At 36.5% G+C, this 17,807-nt stretch overlaps 2 protein-coding genes across 5 annotated transcripts in view; both read left to right on the plus strand.

Moving 5' to 3' along the window:
• The first annotated feature begins 3,111 nt into the window (after positions 1-3,111).
• LOC134790819 (glucose-6-phosphate 1-dehydrogenase) lies at positions 3,112-5,060 on the plus strand. The gene has a single exon (XM_063761775.1). It carries the CDS (start codon positions 3,308-3,310, stop codon positions 4,790-4,792), a length of 1,485 nt encoding a protein of 494 aa, XP_063617845.1. The 5' UTR covers positions 3,112-3,307; the 3' UTR covers positions 4,793-5,060.
• A 4,052-nt stretch (positions 5,061-9,112) lies between these two features.
• LOC134790820 (RB1-inducible coiled-coil protein 1) overlaps positions 9,113-17,807 on the plus strand; it is a 29,032-nt gene continuing 20,337 nt past the window's right edge. For 3 of the 4 annotated variants that reach the window (XM_063761776.1, XM_063761778.1, XM_063761779.1), the window contains exons 1-5: positions 9,113-9,333; positions 11,638-11,789; positions 12,237-12,427; positions 14,226-14,470; positions 15,538-15,665. In XM_063761776.1, the coding sequence (XP_063617846.1) occupies positions 11,722-11,789; positions 12,237-12,427; positions 14,226-14,470; positions 15,538-15,665 (632 nt within the window). In that variant the 5' untranslated portion in view covers positions 9,113-9,333; positions 11,638-11,721. Of the gene's footprint in view, positions 9,338-11,637; positions 11,790-12,236; positions 12,428-14,225; positions 14,471-15,537; positions 15,666-17,807 lie in introns of all 4 variants that reach the window. The other variant, XM_063761777.1, reaches the window with a different exon arrangement.

Here is a 17,807-nt window from a genome sequence, read left to right on the forward strand (position 1 = left end):
ATAAGAAACGTGTTCTTTTTGTAGACTAGACGTTTCCGATCTCATTTTGCACGAGAAAACGCTGCAATTCGGCATTTTCGGCTCCTATCATTCCGCTTAGACTGACGTTTGCTGAATGGCGTATGACGTGTGGCAACTAGTTTTATATAACCTCCTTGACCGGCGGCCGCGATCTTTTTGCAGAGGGGAACGCCTGTTAATGGCCGCTCCATAGATATTTACTCCGAGACACAAATGGATAACCATAACCATGTATAGTCAGACCGTAAAAAGTCTGCAGCGATTTTGATAGCCCACGCAGTGTAAGTGTAATTTTAAACGTCAAACTTCTATGAAATTATGACGTATACATAACACTTAGCCCCCATTCGCACGACAGCTTTTTCAACGGGCGTTAAAAAAGCGCTTGAATCTGTCCAAGCTCTAAATTCGACTTAACGACCAAGGGTTAAAGTCGAAAATCCAACAACGCTTGATAAAAAGCGCCACCGCTATCGTGTGAATACATACATGGTTATCCATTTGTGTCATTCAAACGCTTTTTTAACGCGCGTTGAAAAAGCTGCCGTGCGAACGGGGCCTTACACTGCGTGGGCTATCAAATCCGCTGCAGACTTTGTTTGGTGCGACTATATGTATTCACACGACAGCGGTGGCGCGTTTTATCAAACGTTGTTGGATTTTCGACTTTAATCCTTGGTCGTTAAATCGAATTTAGAGACAGATTCGAGCGCTTTTTAACGCGCGTTGAAAAAGCTCCCGTGCCAATGGGGGCTTATATAAATTGATTTGAAACCTCGGAGTAATTAACAATGGAGCCGCCATTAACAGGCGTTCCCCTCTGTCGAAAAAAGGCGGCCAATGGTCAACCACATGTCAACCATATGTATGGACTGACGTTTATCTGACATGACGTACCTATACATTTGATGTGCCCCTCCCCCGCAAAAAACGGCAGACTATTTTGTACCGAAAATTTTAGACATGGCGTCTCCGTTGGTTATATCCTCTAAGTTTGAAACCTTTGAAACGGATGACACTACAGTGTTGCCACTTTTTTATTTCTACTCTTTTTTGGCCCTTAGAGGATATAACCAACGGAGGCGCCATGTCTATATTTTTCGGTTCAAAATATTCTGCCGTTTTTTGCGAGGGAGGGGCACATCAAATGTATACGTAACTTGACGTAATGTAAACATAGCCATGTCAGATAAACGTCAGTCCATACATGTGGTTGACATGTGGTTGACCATTGGCCGCCTATTTTCGATAGAGGGGAACGCCTGTTAATGACCACTCCGAAGTTTTTACCAGGCTGTACTCCATATCACTTAGAGAATATAACCAACGGAGACGCCATGTCTATAATTTTCGGTACAAAATAGTCTGCCGTTTTTTGCGGGGGAGGGGCACATCAAATGTATGGGTACGTCATGTCAGATAAACGTCAGTCCATACATGTGGTTGACATGTGGTTGACCATTGGCCGCCTATTTTCGACAGAGGGGAATGCCTGTTAATGGCCACTCCGTTTGGTTATATTCTCTAAGCCATATAATATCATCTCAAAATAATTTTTGTTAAGGCCGTAAAACACTACCGCACCGCACCAAGGTCATTGTGCGTCGCACCCATAAGTTGATGGTGGAAAGCAGTGACAGAATAATACAAGTGTATTGATGCAATATTAATATGTTTTTATTTAGAGAGAAAAGATTCTTACGTGTTACACGATTGATATACATATGCATCAAAATAGAAAACATGTCACAAGAACAAATTCAAATATCAATGACAGCGTAGACAGCCAGCACTTTCCAACATAAGTAAGAGCGAGAAAGCGATATATCTCTCTCGTTCTTACTTATCGGTGCGTCGCACAATGACCTTGGTGCGGTGCGATAGTGTGTAAGGCCCCATTCGCACGACAGCTTAAAAAGCGTTGCGTTAAATCCCGACGTTGGCGCTTTTTTACCGTTTCCAATATTTGTGTTCATATGAACGCTTTAAAATCACTTGTGAGTCGTAATGCCACGTACGCATCTCAGCAAAGCCATACTTTATTTGCTATTACGACGTATTATTTGAATATAGCTTGAATATTTCAGGAATTTGTAAGCATAAGTTGACATTTTTAAGGTGAAACTAATAATAATCTTGACGATTGACACCAAAAATTGACACTTGACAGCCAACTGACAGCAGCGCCGGCGCTTTTTTAACGCTTGTGAGAACAGATACACGGAGTTCCGTATGCTCTATTCAATTTGACGCCAACGCTCAACGCCGAAAATCGAACAGTGCTCGATAAAAAAGCGCCGCGCTTAAAAACCGCCTTCGTGTGAATACATACATGGTTATCCATTGGTGTCATTCAAACGCTTTTTTAACGCGCGTTGAAAAAGCTGCCGTGCGAACGGGGCCTAAGCCCCCATTCCGGGAGCTTTTTCAACGCGCGTTAAAAAAGCGCTTGAATCTGTCTGCACTCTAAATTCGATTTAACGACCAAGGCTTAAAGTCGAAAATCCAATAACGTTTGATAAAAAGCGCCACCGCTGTCGTGTGAATACATACATGGTTATCCATTTGTGTCATTCAAACGCTTTTTTAACGCGCGTTGTAAAAGCTGCCGTGCTAACGGGGCCTTACAATCTTTAATGCCGTAACAGACTACCACACCGCACCGCAAATATACCTCTTTCTCGCTCTCACTTATGGGTGCGGCGCACTAAGGTCACGGTGCGGTGCGGTAGTCGTTAGGGCTAAGAAAAAGGCGCGATATTCAAATTTTCTATGAGACGATAACCCTTCGCACCTAAATTTTTTAAGTTTGCCGCTTTTTTCTACTGACGGAAATGGCTTGACAGACTATAAATACCAAATAACCGGACGCCATGTGAAAAATTATAGCAAAAAAATTTCAATGTCAAATAAATGTCATTGACAGTCATACCAATCAGTATGTTCTATGTTCCCCCGCTTTCACATTGCTTAAACTTGATTGGCTAATAAAATGTACAAGGCATGCATCTTTTGACCTTATCCAATGACAATATATCTACTTAATCCATTTACGTAAAGGTAATTTTTTTGTAAATAAAAACATTTTAATATACTTGATAAAGTTTCGAGCATAAACTTTGGCAATGATTTTAAAGCGTTTTGTTGTGTAGTGTTAAAGATATTCTAAAGAAAAAACGCGTATCATTGTGATAGTGTCATTGTCAATAATAGTGTGCCACGGTACACGGTTGAAATTTGTTCAGTTAGTTTTAATTCGCCGGAGGTCACGGACTTATATTCTACAATGGAGAACAAAACGGATTTTCGCTATCCTCATACATTCATACTCCTAGGAGCTTCAGGAGACTTAGCGAAAAAGAAAATATACCCTACAATTTGGTATCTCTACCGAGACAATCTTCTGCCGGAAAATACAAAGTTTGTTGGTTATGCTCGCACCAAACAATCAGTTGCCGAGGTAAGAGAAAAATGTAAGAAGTATATAAAAGTGCGGGCCGGTGAAGAAAAAAAGTACGAACAGTTCTGGGAAGCTAACGAGTACTTAGCGGGATCCTACGACAGACGAATTGACTATGAATTGCTTAACCAGCAAATAACGAAGTATGAAAAGGGACCAGTTGCCAACAGGATATTTTACCTGGCGGTTCCACCGACAGTATTTGAAGATGTTACTGTTAACATAAGAAATGCTTGTATTTCCATCAAGGGCTACACCAGGGTTATCATTGAGAAACCATTTGGGCGAGATGATGTGTCTTCTGATAAATTAAGTGAACATGTAGCTGGTTTGTTTAAAGAAGAGCAGATATACAGAATCGATCACTACTTGGGCAAGGAAATGGTCCAGAACCTATTGACTACTAGATTTGCAAACCAGATATTCAGTCCTTCATGGAACAGGGAAAACATTGCTTCCATTTTAATCTCATTCAAGGAGCCTTTTGGCACTGAAGGCAGAGGTGGGTACTTTGATGACTTTGGCATTGTTAGGGATGTGATGCAGAACCATCTTCTCCAGATACTTTCCCTTGTTGCAATGGAGAAACCTGTCACATTAAACCCAAATGATATCAGAGATGAAAAAGTGAAGGTGCTTAGACACATTCAACCCATTACTATGGAAGATATTTTAGTGGGGCAGTATCTTGGCAACCCTGATGGAAAGGGAGAGGAGACTCTGGGCTACCTGGATGACCCAACAGTGCCCAAAGATTCTATAACACCAACATATGCCATGGCTGGACTCTGGATCAACAACGCTCGGTGGCAAGGTGTTCCATTCATACTACGTTCAGGCAAGGCACTGAATGAAAGGAAAGCTGAAGTGAGGATACAGTTCAAGGATGTGCCTGGAGACATTTTCAATGGCTCTACCAAAAGAAACGAGTTGGTAATTAGAGTCCAGCCTGGAGAAGCTTTGTATCTTAAAATGATGGGAAAATCACCAGGAATGAAGTTTGAATTGGTGGAAACCGAGCTTGATTTGACTTATAGCGCTCGTTACAGGGAAACAGATGTCCCTGATGCATATGAGCGGTTGATCCTGGATGTTTTCACGGGAACTCAGATGCACTTTGTAAGAAATGATGAGCTTAAGGAGGCGTGGCGTATTTTTACGCCTATCTTAAAACAGCTGGAAGAGCAGCGGGTGAAGCCTGTACCGTATGTGTATGGCTCAAGAGGACCACCTGAGGCAGATGCCAAGCTGTCTCAGTACAACTTCAAGTATTCGGGCTCCTACAAGTGGCAAAAACCAATACACTCTTAAATTGCTCAAAATTTTTGAGAGATTTTGGTGGTGGTACTATTTTTAAAGCTTATTATTTCTTAATCCAACCACATTACCAAGTAATTTTGGCTAAGTAAATAATTTTAAACATTCCTATCATATTTATTTTAAAGGTCATTTTAAGGTTAAATGATTTTCTTTTCAATCATTCTTTACTACATCACAATTTTACATTCCTTTCTATGTATTTAAACATTATTGTATTGTATACAAATAAAATAAGTGCCTTTTATTAATTTATTTACAACCTAATGGAGTTCCTTAAACAACTGATATTATATCAAGACTAGTAGTTTTATCAAAGAAGTGGTTCATTTACTGTGATGCTCTCACTCAGGAATAGTAAAAATAAGTAGGTAATTATGTTTATAAAACATGTGTTGCCATGTGGTTTTTTGACTGTGATTGTAGTAACATTGTTTTGTAGATGCATATTGAAACATTTAAATATGTATTCAGTATTCAAGAGGTCAAATGCCATTTCACCTTGTATTATCTGCATTCGTTCGTGGCCGTCACGTGATTATCATGACATCATTCGTTTCCACCTGGTAGATTTTATAATAGCTCTTGAACATGCATGGGTTTTATCAATTCAAACTGCAGATAATAATCATGATAATTAAATACTTTTAATAATAACCCTGAATGCTCACTCTAAATGTGCATACTTATTGAATATGATTACAGATATTTTAGAGGTACAGTCACCATAAGATATATTGGAGCAGCCAACATGCTTACAAATGCACATACTCTAGCGCCTTGAGAATAGAGGCATATTGAGATACGTTTGCGCACATCAACCGCTCCAATATATCTGATGGTGACTGTAGAAACTGCATAATTATGTATATTTTTGGTAAAAATATTGTGTGTTAGTAGGTACAGTCAGCAGCAGAAGTTGCGAAACGGGCGAGGTGTTCAAAATTACCTTGACACACTCTTATTCTCTTAACAATAAAGTCGCATCAAGATCATTGTGAACACCTGGCCCGCTTAGCAACTTCTGCTGTTGACTATACTACTATTTATTAAGTTTATTAATCCAGTAAAATGTTAAGAATTTGTACAACGGTATACCTAATTATAATGCTCTAATTTATATTTGATTTTGTAAAAGTGGTAGTGGGAAAGGTCTGAATTTTTTGAATCTTTACAAGAAATATACAAGTTACACTGTTTTGTAATAAACTGTACTTATCAGAAGTCTTGTTTTTATTTAATTTAGATAAATAAATGATATTATCATTGTTATCAAGCAATGGTACCAATTTGTTGATTTTTAGGGTTCCGTACCCAAAGGGTAAAACGGGACCCTATTACTAAGACTTCACTGTCCGTCCGTCCGTCCGTCCGTCCATCCGTCCGTCCGTCCGTCCGTCCGTCTGTCACCAGGCTGTATCTCACGAACCGTGATAGCTAGACAGTTGAAATTTTCACAAATGATGTATTTCTGTTGCCGCTATAACAACAAATACTAAAAACAGAATAAAATAAAGATTTAAATGGGGCTCCCATACAACAAACGTGATTTTTGACCAAAGTTAAGCAACGTCGGGAGTGGTCAGTCAGTACTTGGATGGGTGACCGTTTTTTTTTGCTTTTTTTTTTCGTTTTTTTTGCATTATGGTACGGAACCCTTCGTGCGCGAGTCCGACTCGCACTTGCCCGGTTTTTAAAGTACCCACTCTATCCAAGCCTGCATTGCTTAGCCTCTGGTTAAAATTCAATCTTCTTTTTACCCTATTTTGTTAGAGATTCAATGATAATTACAAATATTGTAATGAAATTCGAATGGTATGTACAGTCAGCAAAGCTATAAGCTTGGCGCCCCTGCATACAATATAAGCCAATAGATTTGCGAGTTGAGGTGGGAGAAAGTTTTAGTGGCTTTCAGAAACAGTGTGGTATAGCGGTAAGCGGTCTAAGATAATGTTACTAAAATTATATTTATAGACTAGATTTATAGGTCAATCAAGGTCATTGTTAGAACCATAAACAAGTATTTTAGAACTTTGGAACTATTATCATCTGGGCATTTGAAAATGGCGCTTTTTCTATACTATTCTATACGGAGACGGAAACTACGCTCCAAAACATGGGAAAAGTATAGGTACAGCAAATATTGTTTCCTATTTAAATAAATTAGTGATGAGTAAACAGTTACTTTAATATGATAAATAAAAAGTAAAGTTGTGCTTTGGTATAATTTTCGTCACAGCAGTGTATTTTTAATTATTATTTTTACCATGCAAAAACTAAACGCTCCGAGAATTATTTATTGCCATAAACAAAAAAAAACTACTAATAGTAGTTTCTAGTCAATAATTTACTAAAACCAAAGAATCAGAAATGCATAAATTTATGTATACTCGTGTAAACTCACTTTGTCAGTAGAAAAAGGCGCGAAATTCAAATTTTATTTTTTTAATTTTGCCCCCTTCTTCTGCTGACGGAAATGGCTTGCCAAACTACAATTGTAATAGAGAGGTTAAGTCTAAAAAAATATGCCTTCTAGGCGAGGAGCCAAACCAGAGGGTTTACCGCGAAATTAGCATATTACGAACTTATGTGTTTGCGGTAGGCCCTCTGACAATAGTGAGTATTATATTCTTTGAACTTCATGCACTAAGTATGGAGTGGATTGCATCTCTCGAAATATACATTTGTCTGACAAATAGCACATCCCGATAACAAACCACGATAACAGTCGACAGAAAAACAGATTTTAAAAACCAGTTACCCTTGCCGCCAAATTACTTTGCAGTTTGCAGCTCAATGCATTGGTATTATAGACGGGCGTACCATATTGCGACTTTAGTACGATCCGAAGCCTGAGGGCCTACCGCGAACACCGAAGTTCGCAAAATGGTAGCATCTCTTATTATTACGGCGTAATTAGAGTGACAGAGAAAGATAGCTAGCCCCTCTGTATTAGCACATTTCAAATATATACATATTGTTAGCTTTTGCACCCGGCTTTGCTTGCATGCACCCGAAAAACATTAATTTATCGGGTAGGTAATTCGAACTACGAATCTACAAGCGCTCTGGATTCTATCCGCGTATTAGGTACCTACCCGACTACGGCGATACGAGAAGGTATTAGCAAAAGATATTTCTTAATGTCAACATCTCAATGTAAAAAGTACAATAAATATGCTAATTTATTATTATAAAACTAGTTTCAATAATTCTACAACAAAGACAAGAATATAGTTAACGCCAGTATCGCGTTAACATTTGGTGGTGTTTTTTTAATGACCTGCAATATTTTATAACGTGAATAGGTATAGAATTCCAGATCAGCCAAAATGTATGAAACAGCCGTACAAGAGACGTACGACTACGAGGCACGCTGTACGCGTTCCAAAGCCTATAGACAGAAGAGCTATTAATAAGAGATGCTACCATTTTGCGAACTTCGGTGTTCGCGGTAGGTCCTCTGTTCGATCAAGTGGAAGGTGATTCATTGCCCGCGTACGTCCGTTAAGGACGCAGCTATGAGTGAAAGCGAGAAAGAGATAAGCTGGGCGGAACAAGATACTATATTCTATACCGTATTTGAGTGTATTTTTAAATATACGCTAGTATATTTAAGAATAATATATGAAGGACGACCGGTCTGGCCTAGTTGATAGTGACCCTGCCTGCGAAGCCGATGGTCCTGGGTTCGAATCCCAGTAAGGGCATTTATTTGTGTGATGAACACTAATATTTGTTCCTGAGTCATGGGAGTTTTCTATGTATATAAGTATGTATTTATCTATATAAGTAGGTATATCGTCGCCTAGCACCCATAGTACAAGCTTTGCTTAGTTTGGGGCTAGGTTGATCTGTGTAAGATGTCCCCTAATATTTATTTATTTATTTAAGTGTGCTTAATACAAAAGCACACAAGTACAGCCTAAAATAGCTAAAGTTAGATCAAGAAAAGTCTGCAGCGATTTTGATAAATTTGATAGCCCACGCAGTGCAAGTGTTATTTTAACCGTCATAATTTTGTAGAAGTTTGACATTTAAAATTACACTTGCTCTGCGTGGGCTATCAAAATCGCTGCAGACTTTTTTCGGTCTGGCTTCTATACTGGGTCAAGCAGATCTTGTCAGTAGAAAAAGGCGGCAAATTTGAAAAATGTAGGTGCGAAAGGATATCGTCCCATAGAAAATTTGAATTTCGCGCCTTTCTCTACTGACAAGATTAGGATTTTTTCTATAAATAACAAACTATAACAGGACATTATTTTGGTAGTGTTTGAAAGTTTAAGTGTGGCAACACCGAAACTGTCAGCTGAGTTTTTGACTATTGCGATTATCGAGCAATGGTGGTTGCTTTGCTGTTGACCTCAAGAGCTTCAACTGTAGTCAGTGCGTTTTATTTTAGTGTAATTGACTGGCTTTTACTTAATATTACTGGATTACAGTGCAAAATGATTCTATATGTATCATAAATCAAACAATGTAACACTAACAGTGCCTACTGAAAGCTGGATGGTCGATTACGATTATGTGTTTGTGTAAGTACAGAATCTTTGTTGTTCAAACGCAAAAAATATTTCACTGTAGAGTACTCGTACTTTGATTTATTATATACATGTTTAGCTATTGTTTTTGGTTGAAATTATTAGTATTAAATGGAATGAATGTCCATATAAAATTATCATACTATTAATGACGTTGTTTATTTTAGGAGAGTACTAACATAGGTGTTATTTATTTTGCGCATGGCCTTAATTTAGGCGGATTATAATAGCGCGCGTCTGTTTAAATAATCTGTTTCCACTTTTCATCCCACTGCTTTTAGCAGCAGTATTTGTTGTTGATAATCATGCTCCCATAATAAAATTTTGATATTTGGGGTCAATAAGATAAAGTGGACTATTTAAGGTAAATTTGCGCGCAGATATCGTGCACGCATTGATTTCATGTTAAAGATAAAATAGGTACTTTGGTAAGGAGATCATGACAGGAGTGAGTTCATTTACAAACTACTATATCTGAATATGAGAATTGATACCTGTTTTGAAACTGATGTGTTTACTTCATATACCTACTGTCAGGATTAACCATAATATTGGTTTGTAATGGACATATTAAATATTTACCACAATTATACGATAATAATAGGTTTATTACCTATTTGTATTGGTACATACTAAAGTACCATTTTACTTAATATTACAGGAATTAGTTAATAATATAATATATGAAATAAAAACATATCATTGAGCTTGTTTACACATATTTTTAAAAACAATGAGTCATACAGCCAAACATTTGTTAGCTCTAATCAAGAAAGATTTAGTTGTTATGATAAAAAATTGTTTGTTTACAGGTATAAGCATATTATTTTTTCGAACTTTATACTCATTTTAAGTGATTTAAGCTCTATTTTGTTTTACTCTAAATATAAATAACATGAAGACTAAACTAAGATAAGCATCACCTAATCTTTGATTATTTCATTAATTATAAGATACTTTACTAAAATAAGTATTATATCTTATCAGTCATTCAACTTGTTCTTGTAGTTCTTTGCCATGGTGATGTCTGTTAGTGCTAGGCCACTCTTTAATACACTAAAGTTCCTTATACTAAATATAAATTAATTGTGGCTTTCCAACACAAAAGGGTCCTCATGCTTCAAGTGCAATAAGAAGTTTTTTGTCTGAAAGTCCAACAGAAATTCTGATACAATGGTCCTTATTGCTTATCAAGCCTAAGGACTCTTCTCTGATGGAAAGTCACAATTGTTTATATGCCTTTTTCTATGGCCTTACCAAGCTCAAAGAATAACTACTGTCAGTCTTAGATTCTTCTGCTGGACACAGGCTTTGCCTTATTGTATGAAAAGGTTTGAGCTATCATTTCCATGCAGTTAGAAAACTTTGCAAAGTTTGCACTGTGCTGTGTGCCTTCAATGTAAAAGCAACATATGTTAATGTGGAATGTGACAGTATTCCTAATGCTTCCACACATTGACATTAACCTTTCATATGTGTGGTGGTCATAAATTGTGGGTTCGAATCTCAGTTGTGCTGTATAGAGCAGAAAAATTTGTTCTTGGAAAATAAATTGGTAAACAATTACTAATACTTCGGTCAACATTCCTTGTCATATACACAGACAAGAGGTTAATGCTATACTCTGTATCTTTAGGTATTTAAATAAAAGTAAACAAATTATTTGTACATTTTCGGGTAGTTATAACCTTTATTGGTTAACCAACCAAATACAAAACCGCCTGGATCTGTCACTGAACGACCTGGGCCGTGTTGCATAATAAACTACAACTAATATAACAAGCGGAACTCCTTTTCTAATTCACTTATTAGAAAAGGAGTTGCGCTTGTAATATTAGTTGTAGTTTATTATGCAACACGGCCCTGATTTTAACCTACATTATTTGATCATGTAATGTTTTCATGTAGGTACCCTCAACTGGCTTAAGGAGCCATTTGAGGGTAGATTTTGTTTACTTCTATTTAAATACCTAAAGATACAGACTGTTACTGATACAGTTGTTAGCTTGTTGAAAAGTAAAACAATAATGGAAATACTAAAACATGTTTAACTTATGTTAGTTAGGTAGTTTAGGTAAGCAGCACCTGAGGTAAGACTTTATCAATGTTGGTAAAGTTATAGCAAATATTCTGTGGATAATCTATTGTTTTTTACCATTGCCTATGCAATAAATTTAAACATTCATTTTATTATTTATTAGACATACTCATGCTGTATCTTAAGACAAAATCATACTTTACCTAATAAACAGAACACAAATAATGTCAACAATACATATCATTTATATTTTGTTGCAGTGTGAGGATACATTGCAAATGTAACCAGTAAGGAGGTGATTACACAGAACTGATTTTAGTTGGAAGCAATATTAAACTGCCAAAATGTTGTATGTTTTCCATGTGGATGCTGGTCAGATGACCACGTATGACATGAATCTCACGCTGCAGAGGTAAATTTTAGTTAGTTACATTAGATACAATAATTTTCTTCTTTGGCATTATACATAGATGCTTATTGTAATTGAAAAAATATGACACAAACATCTTAATATCAATTTATGTGCATCTTGTTGGTGCTATTTATTATACTGGTACAAATGTGAGGTACATCAGGTACAAAACAATTTTTTGGCAAAGCAAGTGCAATGCGCTAGTGAAGCATCTCTGTTTCAGCTTAGGCATAAATTATTTTGTATGTAGTTCTCCTCTACTCTACAGGTTGAATTTCTCAGTTGATTTTATGGTAACTTATACGGATTTTTTTGTTGATTCTGTTTCTGAAAAAAAAATACATGGATCTAAGGTTTGCATGGTCTACAGCGCACATTGAGGTATATAAGTCAATGACAGTGTGCAGCTAAAGGGTATTTATATTTTAACACAATACTTTCTTTCAGTGTGTCAAGTTTAAAAGCAGCGATAGAAAGGAAGACAAAAATAGCAGCAAGCTCCCTAGTTCTCCTCGTAAGTGGTGGGGAGGTGCTGCAGTCCGACCACATGGTGTCTTCGTACAGTGCCGGCACGGACACAAACCCCATATACATGTTTAGCAAGCCATCGGAGAAGGAGAGCCATTTGAAGCAATCCAGTAAGTCCTTTAAACTTTTTATTTTATATACCCTCCTGAGACCCCTCATTCAAATTTTGGTACAAATTCCACAATCAATTTTGAACTTTCTGGGTCTCAGGAGGATACATAAAAAAATGCTTGTGGAAGGCTTTAGTGGGGTTAATTTTCGTTGTGTCTATGCAATCCATTATTATTAATTTTGTTTTTTGTTCTGAACCTCTTATAATTACGAGTTCTGTAATTTACTGGTCTCTTCATATTAATAAGTAGGAGCAAATTAAAACGAAAAAGACCCACTTTATTTATATCATTTGACCTTGGTGTGCTGTAACTTGTAATGGTTGATTGATATTTTGACATGTCTGATAATTTTGTAGAATACATATTCTTTTTTGGAACTAGGCTGCATGACGAGCTGAGTTATCCTGTAACGTACAGTCAACTAATTTGATTCCTAGGCCACTATAGAACCATGTCATAATGAATCAATGTTGTTTATCTTCTACGACAGTGCTTATTGAGTGATGTATGTCATGTATCTAGTAGTCAAAGTGGCAAGGTTCTATAATGGTCTAGGATTCAAATTGGTTTACTGTACATTGTACGTAAATTACGTAGGTACGTAACGTAATATCGAATGTGTGTCTTGCGTCAAAAAATGTTGATTGAAACTGAGAGTTAACTTCGTGATATAATCCAAATAATGTTAAGTGTACAGAATATTATTTAGTTTTCATAACCACATTACGGATTACAAATTATGATCTAATTAAGTAGTTAGCTATTTCACAAATAGGCGATTAATCTCTATTTTAATACACGTGCAGATGACAATAAGTAGGTATAATTTACTCCCGAGACAATGGAGGTCAAACGTACGGAGTTATAGCGACAATAAAATCAGAATAAAACTTGTTAATGACAAATCGTTTCGATTATTATAGCCTATATCGGTGAGTTAATACTGTCGTAATTTAGTGGTATCTGCAGTTGATACCAGTAGTTGATACCAGTAATTGTTGAACCAGTTTCTTAATTATAGATCTATAGTGAACGAACCTTACTCGGCGTGATGTGCATCACACAACGATGTGCGTCAGAATGGCGGTTGGACCTTTTCTTGACGATAGTTTATTTTCGGAATAGGTAGGACTCGGGCTTTTATAAGACTCCTCGACATACGTTGAAGTAAGTAAGGATTACTGTTGTCATAGTCTTTACTTCGTTTATTCAAGGTTTATTTTCCCCTGACCTGTGATAATGTTTTAACTACTCGTGTTCACAAAAGGTATCAAATATCTCTAAACTTTTCCTTGGAATTTCCGAGGTCCATGCACCGGTCTGACGCACACGTTTAATCAGGTTATTTTACGGTTAGCCTTATTAATACACAAAACCTCTAATATTATACGGGAAGGTTCATGCAACCAGACGTGGTAATGATGGAAAGAAAATATTTTTAATGTCCTGATCGATAGATCGCATTACTTAGCGGGTAGCCAGATGATTTGAGAGGTTTTTGTACGGTTTCTCAACATAGTTTCTCTACATAATAGTAGGTTCATAACGTGCCTTAATTTCAGAGCTGTGTGTGTGAGACTATACCCACCGATAATAATTTGATTTGGGTTTTAAATTCGGTCATACTAATATACGTTTACCGTTTCAACGGTTAGAACTCTATTTGACCTTTTGTAACAAAGAAGTTTGTAGAAACACGAGGGTTTTGTAGTTAACATAGTAACAAATCGTGTAAATTATATAAACATGTCTTTCTACAAGTGTCACTCAATATACCTTTCCCATTCTTTCGTAGTGTACAGCGACCTTAGTCCAATAGTGGAGCTAAGTTCAGGCGAGTTCCGGAGTGACACCCGAAGCGGAGTGGAGGGGAAATCCCTAGCGGAGCTGAAGGCGAACGTTGACATGTGCTGTTCACTTCAGCCGACCGTCAACACTGTGATAAAGTGCGCGACGCTTGCGCAGCAGTTCAGTGATCTCGCGCACGATGTTTCTAAGAGCTGCGATCAGTTGGTTCATGAGCAGCATTTGCAACATCAGGTAAGTATGACTAGTAGATTCCACAGGTATCAACTCAAAAACAAGTTGGAAATCTGATTGACAAAATTAACATATAAAACTCAAAATAACATAGTCCGGTCCGCGTCTTAAAATCATAGATCATTCAAAATACTCTCTGATTTTATGTTGTTGTTCGGAAGTCGACTATGGCGCAGTTTTTTCATTCATTTTAGCAACGTAGGATCCATTGTTAAATTTCGTGCGTAGCGTGGCACGTGCCATAATATGAGTGTTAATGTACTATTTCAAAGGAAGCGAATTCGACACCACGTGCTACAGAGTCTATAACGCTGTGTATGTCAAGTTGTTGTTATCGCTGGTTTTTAGTATTTCGTCTCTAAATGCTAAAAATAAACATATGGAATGACTTTGGTGTCCTTCCGCTGCCACAAGTTTTATATATTTCTTCGTTTCCTGTATTTTAGTTTTACTCGCTTTTGCCTTTTAAATTTTAGTTATAATAGCCATTTTAACAATAATCTACTTCTGTTCGTAATTTCAATCACATTTAAATAACGACCTTGATTGCTTAACACAAGGATCAAAATAGTATAAAATGTTGTATCAGTTGTATGTATGTAGGTACTCGCAATAGTAACACATTTAATTGATCAAAAGTACACCTTGTATCATTTACAATAAGGTTTACAAATGGTCATTTATCTGCGTCGACGATGGTATAGTATAGTATATGTATTTCCCTGTGAACTACCGCGCAGCCGTGATCAATGTGTTCTATGAGAGACTGAAGCACAGAGAATATTTACAGAGTGTGTACATACACAGTTGTACCTTGTACGAATATGGCCTTTGGTATTTATTTTTATATCGGACATGTTCTAATACTAATTGTACAGGTGTTGATTGATGATGACTCACATCATTATTAGTAACTATAGGTATTAGTATTCGCAGGACACCTTTATAGATCTTTATCAGACTAGAATTGAATTTGAGTTGGTGCCTGAATGTGAACTCTATTTTTTGCACTTCATATTTTTTTATTGGATCGAAATATAGGTATACAATTATTGCTTTTCACACAGGGTTGGTCAGCGGTTGTGGCGAATTTAGAAGACATCTTCAACGAATTCTGCGAGAGATCTAGAAATTTCAAAGAATCATTCAGAAAACATCGCCTAAAAAAAGACGAGTACCACGAACAATTGACCGCGTAAGTTTAGCATTGCTATTATCTAATAGAACTACAATTGAAAGGCTGAACTGATTATCATACAAAGATATCACGTGTGAATATTACTTATATTGTAGACAATGGTATTTTTATCTACTTTTATTCGGTTCACTCTGGTTTTTAATCATGCAACAACACAGTTTGCGAATCCTTTATCCTTTTCGTTTACGTAGTGTTTGTAACCATTTAAGAAAGACGTGAATCACCTTAGTAAATTGCACCATTAACACATCGTTTCCTACGTCCATTCTCATATTCTCTTCTCCTACCCATGCGTATAATAAAATAACAACCTTATGGGATTCTAGTTAAAGTTCAAATTACAAAACAAAGTAAAAAGGAGATATGAGGTTGCGAAGTTTCGCGTCTATATGTCGTTAGCGTTACCATGGCCGAGCATATGATGGCCTTAATAGGTGAACTGTTTCCGACATTGACCTTATACAAGTATGATATATTCAGCGGCTATTATTACGAAAGTGATAAGCTTAAAATAGCGTATCTTATTCGGAAATGGATCTTATCACTATTGGTTTAACGTGAAAGTATATTTGAATCACATGTATGAAAACTATTTTGTTATTCTATTGATTTCATACGTCATTGGTATAGTACAGACCTGTAATCATACGTGTCGCGCGGCCTTGTGGATTTCCCGTTGATAAGTTTCGATACTTTCCATCTATGGTGCCTTTTCTTCGTATAATTGTAATAAGTTGACCTATTTCTGTTGAGCACCCGACACGGCCAGTCGGCCACGCGGACGTGTAAACCACTCATTAATATTTAATTGGTCTCACTGCTTTGTGTTTAGCAAATAGAACAAAAAACGATGAGTAGCACTCATAATGTAGACTTGCAGAAAAACTGTTGCATGTTTAATGATCGCCTATAGCTAGAAATGACCTACATACATTTTTACTCTAAATATATTCGTTATTAGTTTCTCTGTCATAGCATTTTCTGGCTAACATCTGTAATGAGGGGAGGTAAAATTTATTTAACGTAGCAATCTTGTTGATAACGGAATCGACCGATTTCAGCCATGATTAAATTATAATTAAAATGAAGTATTAATTTAGTACAACTTAATTTAGCCATATCCTTAGTAACTGTTTTATACCGATTCCATACTAACTTCCAAACGTAAAATGCTTCAAGGAAAAGCACATTTACGATGTGTAGTACTAAAATTGTATCGATATATCGATATCGAATAAGTTTGTATCGATGACGCTAACTTTCATTTGAGTAATGTAATATTAATAAGTATACCGTTCATTTTAAATCTACTCGGTCTGCTTTAGAAAATATTTTTTATCAACTCTAGTGTATAGTTTCTACACAATCGAGGCTAATACGATATGTCTGTCACGAAATAGACTTAGTGCTATCTAATGTAATAGTAGCAGCGTCACGCAAGCTTACAGTAGCGGCAAAAAGTCTTACATATTCTGTTTTTTTATTATATTTTTTTTTTATATAGCGCGATGTAAGGGCGACAGCACAAAATCGGGGGACTCTTAAGAACAAAAAAATAGCTTAGATCCAAATCTTTAAAAAAAATTGTAGTAAGATTTTATAAATACAAGCTGTTTTTGTAATTTAAGCATAACCTGGTGCCGATAACAGTTCGGTGCTAAGACATTATAAACTTAAAAATGTATAATAATTGTGTGCAATGTTGCATGTCACTAAGTTCAGTCTACAATGAAATACTTGAAACTAACTACTGGGAACTTTCGGCCGTTACTGTACTTCGTTCTATAAACCGATGGCCGACTCATTACCGTAAATCGCGTACAATCTCGAGTGGAGTCTGTATGCCAACTTCTATAAATCTGAATGTCTTTATTATCGAAGCGTTAGAGTGCTAAATGTTAAAATATTGTACACTTTCGCCACACAGACATATCTAAAACAGGTGAAATCAAACGAGGTAGCTATTTTAATAAGAAAAACTAAAGCCCCATTTAGACGACTCAAGATTCTTTTCTAATGACGAGATTTTGACTGACCGAAAATATAAATGAAAGTAGAAAATTAAGTTTGGCCTTGTGAATACCGCGTAATATTATATCTAAGTTCTATATGAAAATTACGAACACATAAAACTAAATG

This window comes from Cydia splendana, chromosome 5 (genome assembly GCF_910591565.1).
Source record: "Cydia splendana chromosome 5, ilCydSple1.2, whole genome shotgun sequence".
Classification (NCBI taxonomy): Eukaryota; Metazoa; Arthropoda; class Insecta; order Lepidoptera; family Tortricidae; genus Cydia; species Cydia splendana.

Excerpts from the sequence above, each read along its gene's own strand:
- LOC134790819 (XM_063761775.1), top strand. The coding sequence starts at position 3,308 with ATGGAGAACAAAACGGATTTTCGCTATCCTCATACATTCATACTCCTA.